The sequence below is a fragment of the Sprattus sprattus genome (assembly GCF_963457725.1).
Source record: "Sprattus sprattus genome assembly, chromosome: 9".
NCBI classification, from domain to species: domain Eukaryota; kingdom Metazoa; phylum Chordata; class Actinopteri; order Clupeiformes; family Clupeidae; genus Sprattus; species Sprattus sprattus.
Window position 1 is genome coordinate 1,999,960 of NC_137928.1, and position 13,173 is coordinate 2,013,132.

General features: G+C 41.3%; 1 protein-coding gene across 1 annotated transcript; it reads left to right on the forward strand.

Annotated features, from left to right (window-relative positions):
• Positions 1-1,008: 1,008 nt before the first annotated feature.
• On the forward strand, positions 1,009-13,173 carry LOC308369955 (protein NLRC3-like; the record flags this gene model as incomplete). The annotated part of the gene is made up of 5 exons (XM_080844516.1): positions 1,009-2,780; positions 4,506-4,682; positions 7,946-8,066; positions 12,100-12,191; positions 13,161-13,173. The coding sequence occupies 5 exons, from the start codon at positions 1,009-1,011 to the stop codon at positions 13,171-13,173; spliced, it is 2,175 nt and encodes a 724-aa protein (XP_080700642.1).

Genomic DNA, 13,173 nt, shown 5'->3' on the forward strand with positions numbered 1-13,173 from the left:
TGTCCAAACCAGTTTTCCTTTACAAAAGATTCTACGGGTAAACAAAATATTACCAATTTATTGAATTAAAATGATTAGATCTTGAAATATAAAATATAGTAAACATTAATTAGACAGGATCCCCACTCTTTAAGACTTTGTACCTGAAGCCCCATTGCTATGCATTTGCTACCAGCAGCCAATCCCCTTAAATAGTATTCACCCAGGCAGAGGTTACAGTGGGACTAGTCTAACTACACAGCTATGGCAGGTCCTTCACAATGAAACCACGATCAGACTACTGACCATATCAGAAGGATCTATTCAAGACCAGAAATGAATATGTTACATTTGTGCACATTTAAAGACCCATGATGAATATATAACATTCATATACATTTGCACATCATGTGTGTGTGTGTAGTTGTGTGTGCATTTCTGTCAGTAAAGTGACATAACAATAATCTGGAGCGACAAGCACAAAGCTGAAATGTAGTGAGAGTGAGAGAGAACGACTGCAGAGGAAATATGAAGCAAGTCAATTCATCAGCAATCACATGAGAGAAGAGCATTAGGGGGACACAGTGCTGAGGGTAGTTTATATAAAACTCTTCAGACAGAGTGACAGTTATATAGATTACATTAGGGGGAAACTCTTCAGACAGAGTGGCAGTTATATAGACTACATTAGGGGGAAACTCTTCAGACAGAGTGGCAGTTATATAAACTACATTAGGAGGAAACTCTTCAGACAGAGTGGCAGTTATATAGACTACATTAGGGGGAAACTCTTCAGACAGAGTGGCAGTTATATAGACTACATTAGGGGGAAACTCTTCAGACAGAGTGGCAGTTATATAGACTACATTAGGGGGAAACTCTTCAGACAGAGTGGCAGTTATATAGACTACATTTCTGCTTGATTGATAGTGGTGTGCTGACACTGAAGTGATATTACAGCAAACAAGTTATTTCATATTTGTTCTTGTTTTCACACACAGATACCAACCCGGTACAGTAAATGTGGAAATGCAGAAGATCCACAAATCCCATCTTCAGAAGAGGTATCAGTGTCTGACTGAGGCAATCACAAATCAGGGAAACCCCACACCCCTCAGTAAGATCTACACAGAGCTCTACATCACAGAGGGGGGAGGAGGAGAGGTCAATGATGAACATGAGGTCAGACAGATAGAGAGAGCATCCTGGAGAGAAGCAGCACAAGGCAGACCAATCAACTGCAGTGACATCTTTAAACCCTTATCTGGACAAGACAAACCCATCAGAACAGTGCTGACAAAGGGAGTGGCTGGCATTGGAAAAACAGTCTCTGTGCAGAAGTTCATTCTTGACTGGGCTGAAGACAAAGCCAATCAGGATGTCCACTTCATATTTCCACTTCCTTTCCGAGAGCTGAACCTGATGAAGGAGAAAAAACTCAGTCTGGTGGAGCTTATTCAGCACTTTTTCTCAGGAATAGACAATCAAGCAATCTTCACCAATTCAAGAGTCATGTTCATCTTTGATGGTCTGGATGAGTGTCGACTTCCTCTAGATTTCGACTCCACCCCAAGGTGTTGTGATGTGACAGAGCCAGCCTCAGTGGACGTGCTGCTGACAAACCTCATCAAGGGGAATCTGCTACCCTCTGCTCTCCTCTGGATCACCACCCGACCAGCAGCAGCCAATCAGATCCCACCTGAGTATGTGGACCAGGTGACAGAAATAAGGGGATTCAGCGACCCACAGAAAGATGAGTACTTCAGGAAGAAAATCAGTGACGAGAAACTGTCCAGCAGAACTATCACACACCTAAAGTCATCCAGGAGCCTCTACATCATGTGCCACATTCCAGTCTTCTCCTCGATTACTGCCACTGTTGTCGAGAGAACATCAGAGAAATTAGAAATGCCAAGGACTTTGACTCAAATGTACACACACTTCCTGATCATTCAGACAAGCATAAAAAATGAAAAGTACACAGAGAGAAAAGAGAGAGACAAAGAGATGATTTTCAAACTGGGGAAACTGGCTTTCCAACAGCTGGAGAAGGGCCATCTGATCTTCTATGAGGCAGACGTGAGTGAGTGTGGCATTGATGTCACAGAAGCATCGGTGTACTCAGGAGTGTGTACTCAGATCTTCAGAGAGGAGGCTGGGCTGTACGAGGGGAAGGTTTTCAGCTTTGTGCATTTGAGCATTCAGGAGTTTCTTGCAGCACTATACGTGTTCCTGTGCTTCAGCTACAGAGAGAGAAACATGTCAGACCAGCAGCAAACCTTTCAGCTCTCTGCTCTGTTCAGAGCTGCAACACTTCATGACCTACACAAGACTGCAGTGGATCTGGCCTTACAGAGTAAGAACGGACACCTGGACCTTTTCCTCCGCTTCCTTCTGGGCCTCTCCCTGGAGTCCAATCAGAATCTCTTAAGACACCTACTGCCCCAGACAAGAAGCCAATCACAGAGCTCAGAGCAAACAGCCAGGTTTGCCAAACAGAAGATCAGAGATCAGGATACTTCAGACAGAAAGATCAACCTGTTCTACTGTCTGAATGAGCTGAATCACCATGCTGTAGTGGAGGTCATTGACAGGATCTCAGGAACTCTATATGTGGACATGCTCTTACCAGGAGAGTGGAAGACTAAGAGATTTGAGTTTAAGATATCAGAAGAGCAGCTGGATGAGTTTGACCTACATAAGTACATAAAGACACCTGAGAAAGATCTGACTGAACTCCTCACTCCAGATGAAGTTCTGCAGAAGCTGGTGCCAGTTGTCACATCTTCCAATTCAGCTAAGTGAGTAAAACACTGTGTTTGTGTGTGTGTGTGTGTGTGTGTGTGTGTGTGTGTGTGTGTGTGTGTGTCTGTGTGAGTGAAATACAGTTATTTTACTTGTCATTCATGCTAGTTGAACCATTTCAGAAAAAAATCCTCTGAACTTAAAAATGCGGGGAGGGGGGCATTTGTGTAAGAGATTTCTCAGCAAGTTTTTCAGTAGACGGCACATCATCAATATGGTAAATAAACTATGTCTATGAACAACATTTCTACTCACCTGAGTGAGAAGAGCGGACACTCCTGATCAGTCTCCCTACCAACAGTAGAATATGGATTGATGGACTACGTTGTGTGTGCGTGAAAAGCTGGCAAGTGGTCACAACATCCACATCAGCTCGGTAAAATACTGTGTGAGAGAGAGAGAGTGTGTGTGTGTGTGTGTGTGTGTGAGAGAGAGAAGGTTAGATGGAGTTCCCTGGTTGTCAGTAGACAGCACATCATCACAAAGAGTGGCCATTGAGTGGCCTTATAGGGCAGCAACACACCACCACTAACCCCTGAACCCTGTAGGACTAGGGTTGGGTACCGATAACTGGTTCCAATATGGCACCGGTTCCAATACAACCGGTACCTACCCGGACCGAAAAGCAACGCAGATTTCGGTGCTTCCTTTCGGTGCCTGAGCCGATTGAAAAGAATAACAGCAACAAATCATGCAGCTAAATTAACAAAACTTACGTCAAATGTTGTCTTATAAACAGGAATTATTTCAGGCTGCAACATGAAACACGGAGGCTGATTCCAAAACAGTACAAAACTATCGATAGCTAACGAGCAGTAACGTTAGTGGCGTAGATCTGTCTGAGTACGATCTGTATAATTTTTTGGGTTGCTATGTACACGTAACGTAAGCTTTGGCCTGTATCGCTCACGCTCATTGGTGATTACATAGCAAGAGTCTGATGACAGCGAAGAGCAGGCAGCATTTCACAAAGCAAGCACAAACAGAGCTAGGCTAGCCATACATTTAATAGAGAAAATATATATAGACTATAACTAACTGCTTTTCTGCATCACTGCCATGGAATAGAGAGAGCATCTCTAGAGTCTTCAGCATCCTCATACCTGGGAGGCAGCTGCTTTCCTATCTGGCCTCTGTCCTGACATCACAGTGTGTGTGTGTGTGTGTGTGTGTGTGTCAGTGTGTGTGTGTTTATCAGTTTGTATGTGTATCCCTGAGTGTGTGTGTGTGTGAGCTTGTTCGCCTGCGTGTGCGTTTGTTGGTGTGTGTGTGTGGGGGGGGGTCGGGGGGGGTCTTTTATGTTCTGCTCTTTCTCATCAAAACTGCAAACTGGAGAAACTAAAGTAAGCATAATTTCTTGTAGTATTTGTGTGTTTGTGGAGCGGGGGGATGTGTGGGTAAGTGATATATTAATAATACTATGAAGGCATTTTTAGTTAAATTAATTGTATGTATGTTGGTGTTAGTTCCTTTGGTGAACTTCAGGAGCATTTAGTGTGTACCGTATGTGTGTGTGTGTGTGTGTGTGTGTGTGTGTGTGTGTGTGTGTGTGTGTGTGTGTGTGTGTGTGTGTGTGTGTGTGTGTGTGTGTGTGTGTGTGTGTGTGTGTGTGTGTTTGGCTGTGTGTGTGTCTGTTTGTCTGTGTCGGTCTCTGTGCCTGTGTGTGTGGGGGTGTGAGGATTGGTGATTAATATTCAGGTGTATCATGATGTTTCTCCCAGGCTGGGTAGCTGTAACCTGACAGAGAAGAGCTGTTCCTATCTGGCCTCTGCCCTGACCTCACACTCCTCAAGTCTCACACAGCTGAACCTGAGCTACAATAGGCTGCTGGGAGACTCAGGAGTGGAACTTTTATGTTCTGCTCTTTCTCATCAAAACTGCAAACTGAAGGAACTACAGTAAGCATCATTTCATGTACTATTTATCTATTTATGTGTGTGTGTGGGGGGGGGGGGGGGGTAGTGTGGGTAAGTGGAATACTTATAATACTATGGAGTAGGGGTGTAAACCTCTCATGACAAAAGCAATTCGATTCGTATCTCGATACATGGGCACGATATGATACAGGAAAAGATGCATGTTGATAAAAAACGATTCAGTACGTTTCGATTCATTGTGATGCGATGCGTTTCAAGTCGATGCCGTTCAATTATTGAAAACACTAAGTCAGACATCCCAACCTGCAGTTGAATATACCCATCCCAACCAGTTGAATATAGATGTCAAAGTTGCTGTCTAAACTATAAACTAAATGTCATAAAGAAAGAAATTATTTAAAATGAAGTTATGGTTGAAATAGGATCACTTCTTTATTGTAAGGGTAAGTGTAGGGTAAGAATGGTCATGCAGTTGGACTCAAATGTAGGTTCATTTTATTGAATGTATGTAGCCTACTGAACTGTAGGCTACTGTATGACTTCGATGATGCTAGCTTTGACAGCCCATTCTCAGACTAAATATGTCCTTACAATGGGAACACAGTTTAAATACTCTGACTGGAGATGGTGTTTCTATCCCCCACCCGAATTCAGTGCAGGACTGGGAGGATAACATGACGACGTGTGCTCAACATAATTTACAGCGAGATTTGCACGTATTTCGTGGACTCCATAGCAACAGATGGGAAAGCAATGGACAATCTGAAAGCCTCCGAGGCTTATCAAAATATTCATATTGTTTATTAGTATAGCGTATTTTTACAGTACATTTCTGCACTTATTTGACTTAGAACTTGGCAAACTCATTTCATTAGCTTGGTTGAAATGTAACTGTGATTACAGCACTTATTCATGGCATATGCAAATCGTTTGCGTTTGGATTACGCGTGGATTAATATTCCCTGTCTGTTAGATGACTGTACAACTGTAGACATTACTTTGAAACTGAATATAAAGAAGCTTATATAAACAAATAGATAAAATCAATCACTGTCTTAAGATTACCTGAGCAAAAGTCTGTATCTGTTCACCAAGAAGAATTTGAATGCGGAACTCCTTATCGTATCCAACGCTATTCTGAACTTTGAGTGAAGGCAGGATAGTTTTAATACCGCTAATATTGTTTGTGACGTCATTTGTGACGTCATGTCGGTGCTACGGGAAACGATAACCCATTAGTGCCTACGGGAAACGGTAAAATAGAAATATCTCGCGAACTATGATTTCAAAAATCTTCAAAATCAAGGATGCACAGGTTCATGACATGCGTAAGCTACATGCGAAATCTCATAACTGACGTAACTACCGTCAGGGAGATACGCCCTAGACTGACAGACTGACACACACACACAGATTCCTGGATTTATAGATAGATGGGTTTTTATATGAACAAAACAGATAGGTGCAATAAATAGACACATGCACAAGCTATTTATGTAAAATCAATATCAAGGCTACTATAACTCAGCATACAGAATGGCAACAGGAGATAAATGTATACTTTTATTATCACCTTTATAAAAGCAATATTACTGATATAATAAAATAATGGTGATCCCATGGGTTCTCATTTACATAGAACGGTAGGTAACAAATAAAGTTTGAGATTATGTAGTGGATGCAGTTGAATATAGATGTCAAAGTTGCTGTCTAAACTATAAACTATAACTACCGTCTATAAACTATAACTACCGTCAGGGAGATACGCCCTAGACGGACAGACTGACACACACACACAGATTCCTGGATTTATAGATAGATGGGTTTTTATATGAACAAAACAGATAGGTGCAATAAATAGACACATGCACAAGCTATTTATGTAAAATCAATATCAAGGCTACTATAACTCAGCATACAGAATGGCAACAGGAGATAAATGTATACTTTTATTATCACCTTTATAAAAGCAATATTACTGATATAATAAAATAACGGTGATCCCACGGGTTCTCATTCACATAGAATGTTCAATAGAGCATCCATAGGCTGCACACAAGTCTGGCATCTTCACTGGCAATAAAGTCAGCAATTTCCTGTCGAAATCATAATGTAAGATATTTAACAGACCAACCCGATTGGAAATCATGTGCAACTTCACCCACTAGACACCCCATAGACAGTTTCTTGTAATGCTTTTGCAGCGGCGGAAGTGTTGAATTTTGCCATGATCATGGTCTTGAAATTTCATAACGCATTCATGGTCATCTCCTGCCTTAGCGGAAAAAAACAATAGTCTTTTTCTTTGAGTTTAGACTATTGTACCATTAAAAAAATCATGGTTTTGGTGATCGTCCTTTCCTACCTTTTAAAGCAGGACGTGCACGCGCAACTTAGCTGATCAGTTTACCCTGTGGGACATTAGCTTCATGATTAAGACGCGGATAACCCGTCGGTAGACCGGCATAGCCTGTTCTCATTTAGCGAGCTAAACCTGACGTGCTAAAATGACAATTGATTAACTTAGCTTCAGTTCTACGCCGAACAGGGCCCAGGTCTTGGCGTTAACACTGAGAATACAGCCTGATTGGTTTATGCTATGCGTGCTGGCAGGCTGTCATTGTTCTGACTGATATCAAATGCAACAGGCCAGCAAGTGTTTTGTGTTTAAAAGCGGAGGGACAAACGCTTGTGAACGCTTGTGAACCGATTCATAACTTTTAAATCGGGCAAAGACCAGTTCGTGAAATTTAATAAAACCGATACAGAACTTCACACATCAATGTAGTCGTATCTTACATGCTAAAAACGGATATCGATACGTATCGGTTATTTTTTACACCCCTACTGTGAAGGTATTTTTATTAGTGCTGTCAGTTTAACGCGTTATTAACAGCGTTAATGCAAACCCATTTTAACGCCGTCAATTGTTTTATCGAGCGTTTAATGCATTGTTAAAAAAACGCGTTGTTTTAAAAAAAACAAATAGATTAACGTCCTTTTTGGCCTCGCAAACTGTGTAGTAGGCTATTGATACGTTTGAGTGAATGGTGAGCGCGATACGGCGAAACGGATGATAAAAAGCTGAGTGAGCTTCAGGAGCATTTAGAATGTGTGTTTGTGTGTGTGTGTGTGTGTGTGTGTGTGTGTGTGTGTGTGTGTGTGTGTGTGTGTGTGTGTGTGTTTGTGTGTGTGTGTGTGTGTTTATCACTGAGTGTGTGTGTGGGGGGGGGGGGTAGAGGATTGATGATTAATATTCAGGTGTATCATGGTGTTTCTCCCAGGCTGTATAACTGTGGCCTGACAGAGGAGAGCTGCTCCTATCTGGCCTCTGCCCTGACCTCACACTCCTCAAGTCTTACACTGCTGACACTGAGCTACAATAGGCAGCTGGGAGACTCAGGAGTGGAACTTTTATGTTCTGCTCTTTCTCATCAAAACTGCAAACTGGAGAAACTACAGTAAGCCTCATTTCATGTAGTGTTTGTGTGTGTGTGGGGGGTGGGGGGGGGGGGGGGGGGGGTCTGGGCGTAAGTGAAATACTAATAATACTATGAAGGTATTTTTAGTTAAATGTATTGTATGTATGTTGGTGTTAGTTCCTTTGGTGAGCTTCAGGATCATTTAGTGTGTGTGTGTGTGTGTGTGTGTGTGTGTGTGTGTGTGTGTGTGTGTATCCCTGAGTGTGTGGGGGGGATAGAGGATTGATGATTAATATTCAGATGTATCATGATGTTTCTCCCAGTCTGACGCTATGTGGCCTGACAGAGAAGAGCTGTTCCTATCTGGCCTCTGCCCTGACCTCACACTCCTCAAGTCTCACACAGCTGCACCTGGGGGTCAATAAGCTGCTGGGAGACTCAGGAGTGGAACACTTATGTTCTGCTCTTTCTCATCAAAACTGCAAACTGGAGGAACTATTGTAAGTATCATTTCATGTAGTATTTGTGTGTGTGTGTGTTTGTGTGTGTGTGGGGGGGGGGGGGGGGTGTAGTGTTGGGGTAAGTGAAATACTATGAATAATATGAAGGTATTTTTAGTTAAATTAATTTGATGTATGTTGTTGTTAGTTCATTTAGTGAGCTTCAGGTGGTTATATGAGGCCTTAGGCTGTGTATACATATACAGTATATATACTGTATGTCTGTGTGTGTATGTGTGTGTGTTGTACCCCTGAGCCTGTGTGTGTGTGTCTGTGTGTTTCTATCCCTGAGTGAGTGTGTGTTGGTGTTCCTCTTTGTTCCTGTGTGTGTGTGTGTGTTGGTGTCCTGAAATGTGTGTGTGTGTGTGTGTGTGTGTGTGTGTGTGTGTGTGTGTGTGTGTGTGTGTGTGTGTGTGTGTGTGTGTGTGTGGGTGTCATGATACCAAAAATTCAGTATTCGGTACCAATACCAGTAAAATAACACAATTCTCGATACCATTTTCGATACCACAGTAAAAAATAGAAAAAAGGATTTTCCAAGATTCCATGAACTTGAACTTGAAACATGAACTTCTTTATTAAAATATGTGAAAATAGTTAAATGTCATAAGACATACAAAACATGTGCAATATAGCATAGCACAACATAATAAAGTGCAATTAATGGTTAAAGTGCAACAACTTGTGATCCCAGACACATTCCAGACTTCCAGGCATCTTTTCAAAAGGTACTGTGCAAAAACAACAGTGCAAAACAAAACCGTGGATATAACAGTGCAGCCATTCAGCTAACAAGATGAACATGAGTTTTGAGCTTCTTAAAGGACGTATTTAATACAAAATAAATCTAAATGTTCAGTGTGGTTGCGGCGAAACTCGAGCTGTCACTCGCAAATCGTCGTATAGGCTACATGGAGTCTATGTCATCGAAATAAATCAATAAATTCGGTAATCGTGTTTTATCAAACCAATTGCATATTTATGTGTAACTATATTAAACTAGGACATTCTGTGAATTTCCCTAGTTTAGTCATGATACTTGCAAGATACATGCTCTCTTTCTCTCTCTATCTCCTTCTTACCAAGGTAGGCTATAGGCTAACGTTAAAACTACAGCATAGCTAACCTAAACTACGTACATAACATATGCCATTGTAACACGTGCCCATCATTTTAAACATCATGTTACGTGTATTTCAGTATGACAGATTTAAAAAAAACTGAAAAACTGCATTATTTGGATGTTGTTACAGTTTTTTACAATCGGATACACACTAAAATCAAAAGTGTAACACAATTATCAAAACCTTCACTCAAGGAGCAAAACAACGGCTCAGATCTGCACAACTATAAGCACATTTAAACATCACACTTTTTGCGAAACCATACACACAAGTGATTTGCAAAGCACTAAACACACTTTTATGCTTTAGACACAGATGTATATCAAGAGGTCACTTCCTTGCAATTCCAAAACACTCTGTCAAGTTACCACACCTATGAGCCGGTCAAATAAACACAGCCATCAAGTGCCCAAACACATGATTGCTTAATTGTAGACACAACAAACAGGTTTAAGCACTATAGAAATGCAGCAGATGAGTAACTGTAATCTGTCTTCAACCAAAATGGAAGGAATCAAAAGAAGAAGAGTGAGGGTGAGAGGGGGAATCCACAGAGGAGGAGAAGGAGGAAGAGGCCGAGGCCATGCCATGAGGCTGAGGTCAAGGTGGAAGTAGAGGAAGAGGAAGACCTGTAGCAGGAGGAAAATGTGCTCAAAGAAGAAGAAGAAGACCAAATGTATCAAATACAGTAAACTTGAAAGGAGGACAGGCCCATATTCAAGCAAGAACAAGATATAGAGATCATAAACATGCTTTTGGCAAATACGTAATGCTATCAGGCTCAGAGAACTTCAAGCAAACATTATCGGTGACCATGCCATTTTCAATACAGTAATATCCATCAGGTCTCTCAGTCAACACTGGCGACACTGACAAATCTGTACATTTTACTGTAAATGGAATTGTAACCTGTATTGGAAACATCTTTTCACCTTTGTCTGATATTTGCTGAGCTTACAGTGTTATGCACACTACTGAAGTAGCATGAAAACTGGGACATGTTTTGTTGTGATTCTCCATGTTGACTGATTTGGGTATATGGAGAGAATTACGTAAATAATATTTTCATCAGCATTGGTCTTGGGTAGTGTTTTTACTGTATTGTGTATTTTCACTTTCTTTGTGTACTTCACTTACACTACTCTAATCACTGAGAAGTAGTATTGCTAAAAGTGTTTTAGGTTTATAAAAGAAGTGTGTAAGTGGTACAAACAGAATTCAGTATATGCAATGTGTGTGTTTCATATGGTAACAAAATATGGTTTTGTTAAATGAGTGTATAGATTTTACAAGAGTGTTTCATTTTGCAATGGATCTGATGTTTTTGCTCATTGGGTGTGTGGTTGTGCTTATTGTGTGAGGCGATTGAAAAGCAAAACAAAGCAGTCAAAATTGTGTGTATCCGATCGTAAAAAACTGTAATATGAATCAGAACTATCCTTGAGTTCTTTAAACAAAAACAGATGACCGTCTTTCAGATAATTTGCTAAATTGAAAGTACTACCTCCCTTGGTCTGAAGAGCACGGTAGCATCGTTTGCATAATGTTGTAGAATGACCAGACAGGTCCTCTTTTCGAGACCTAAAAAATGTGTCTGGCATGGATTCCAAAAGCATCCGGATTTAGCCTCGTCTGATATTTGTGTTTCTCTGGGTGTTTCACAAACTAATATTACGTCTTTTGGAAAGGGTATCTCCCCTACATTCCACCTTTTTGCGAGTGCTCTCATTGGTCGACCGCCTTCCCAGTGTTGCCAGATATGATAATTATCCTCCAAAATGAGCCTATGCTACGATACGCCATTTCGAGTCTGGCAACACTTCACACCTGGCCGCCTCCACTAGTTTCATGGTTTACAATAGTAAATGGCAGATCTGCATGTGAAAAACATGTCAAAACTTCGACTGAAACACCGAAGCTTATACTGCCCCCGTCAGTTCCAGAAGAAGCGCAGCACCGATTCTAACAGCTGGCGCTCACGGTACTTGCGGTGCTTCTAAATAATGGGTATTGTCTGTGTTTTGTTATTTAGTACCGAAATGTATCGTAAGTATTGGTCCCTCGTGTGTAAGTGTGTGGGACAAGTAGGACTGTAGGGGACTCGAGGTTCCAGAGAAAGTAAATACAGACTACATGTGAGGTGTGTGTGTGTGTGTGTGTGTGTGTGTGTGTGTGTTTGTGTATGTGTGTGTGTATCCCTGATTGTGTGTGTGTGTGTTTTTTTATTTATTTATTTTTAATCCCTGAGTGTGTGTGGGGAAATATAGGATTGATGATTAATATTCAGATGTATCATGGTGTTTTTCCCAGGCTGAATGACTGTAACCTGACAGAGAAAAGCTGTTCCTATCTGGCCTCTGCCCTGACCTCACATTCCTCAAGTCTCACACAGCTAGACCTGGGGGGCAATAACCTGAGTGCATCAGATGTTGAGCAGCTCTCTGCTCTAGTGAAGGACCCCCACTATAAACTGGAGTACCTATCGTGAGTAAATATCTAATCATCTCACTCAGGTCTTTATAACATGACACCCAACATGGATGCCTGTCTTTTATTTTAGATCCCCCAGATTCTCTATCTTCTATAATAATAATAAAAAATGCATTTTATTTGTATAGCACACTTTCACATACAAAGATGTCTCAAGGTGCTTAACAGGGTCACGATAGCAATTTAAAACAGTGCATTCAAAAACAATACAGAAAAGAAATATAAAAAAAACAGAAACCAGGACTTTAGGAGAAGGCAGATATAAAAAGATGGGTTTTGAGGTGGGATTTAAAAGAAGTGATAGAAGAGTCCAAAGCCCTAATGTTCTCCGGGAGCTCCCAGCGAGGAGAAGGCACGATCTCCCATTCTGGACAAATTTGTCCGGGGAACTGCAAGAACTTCTCTCTGTTTTCCTCTGTGGTCCTCTGCTTTTGCACATCCGTCTTTCATCCTTCTCTCGCCCTCGTTCTTCCCCCTTTCATTTTCTGTCTTACACCTTACAGCTCAGGGCTGTCTTACATCTCATCTCATCCTTTGGTTAATTGTCATCTTTTACTCATCATGTTTGTTTGTTTGTGACCTTTGACCATTTTTTCCTCAATGTTTCTTTCTTTCTTTTGTTCATTCTGTCTGTTTGTCTGTCTATCTTATGTTTCTGAAATGACTCCAGTCATTAACTCGCATCACATTAACTCCAGTAAGAGTCATAATACTATCTCATTTAAGTGTGTCTCAGGCTCCCATGCCCAAGATCACAGCTTCAAGCCCAGTAAGGGACTGTTTAACAGTAAGGTATAACTGTGGAAAAGGTTACAAGCACCATGAAGGGAATGTGTAGCAATCTCTAATGGTCAAGCCAGGCGCCACTCCCTTGTTCTGACTGGACCAGTGGTTTGGGACTTCTAGCTCCACCCTTACAGTTTCTGCTGCAGTGTGTCTAATGTGTGAATGTGTTTATCATAGCTGCTATTACTGA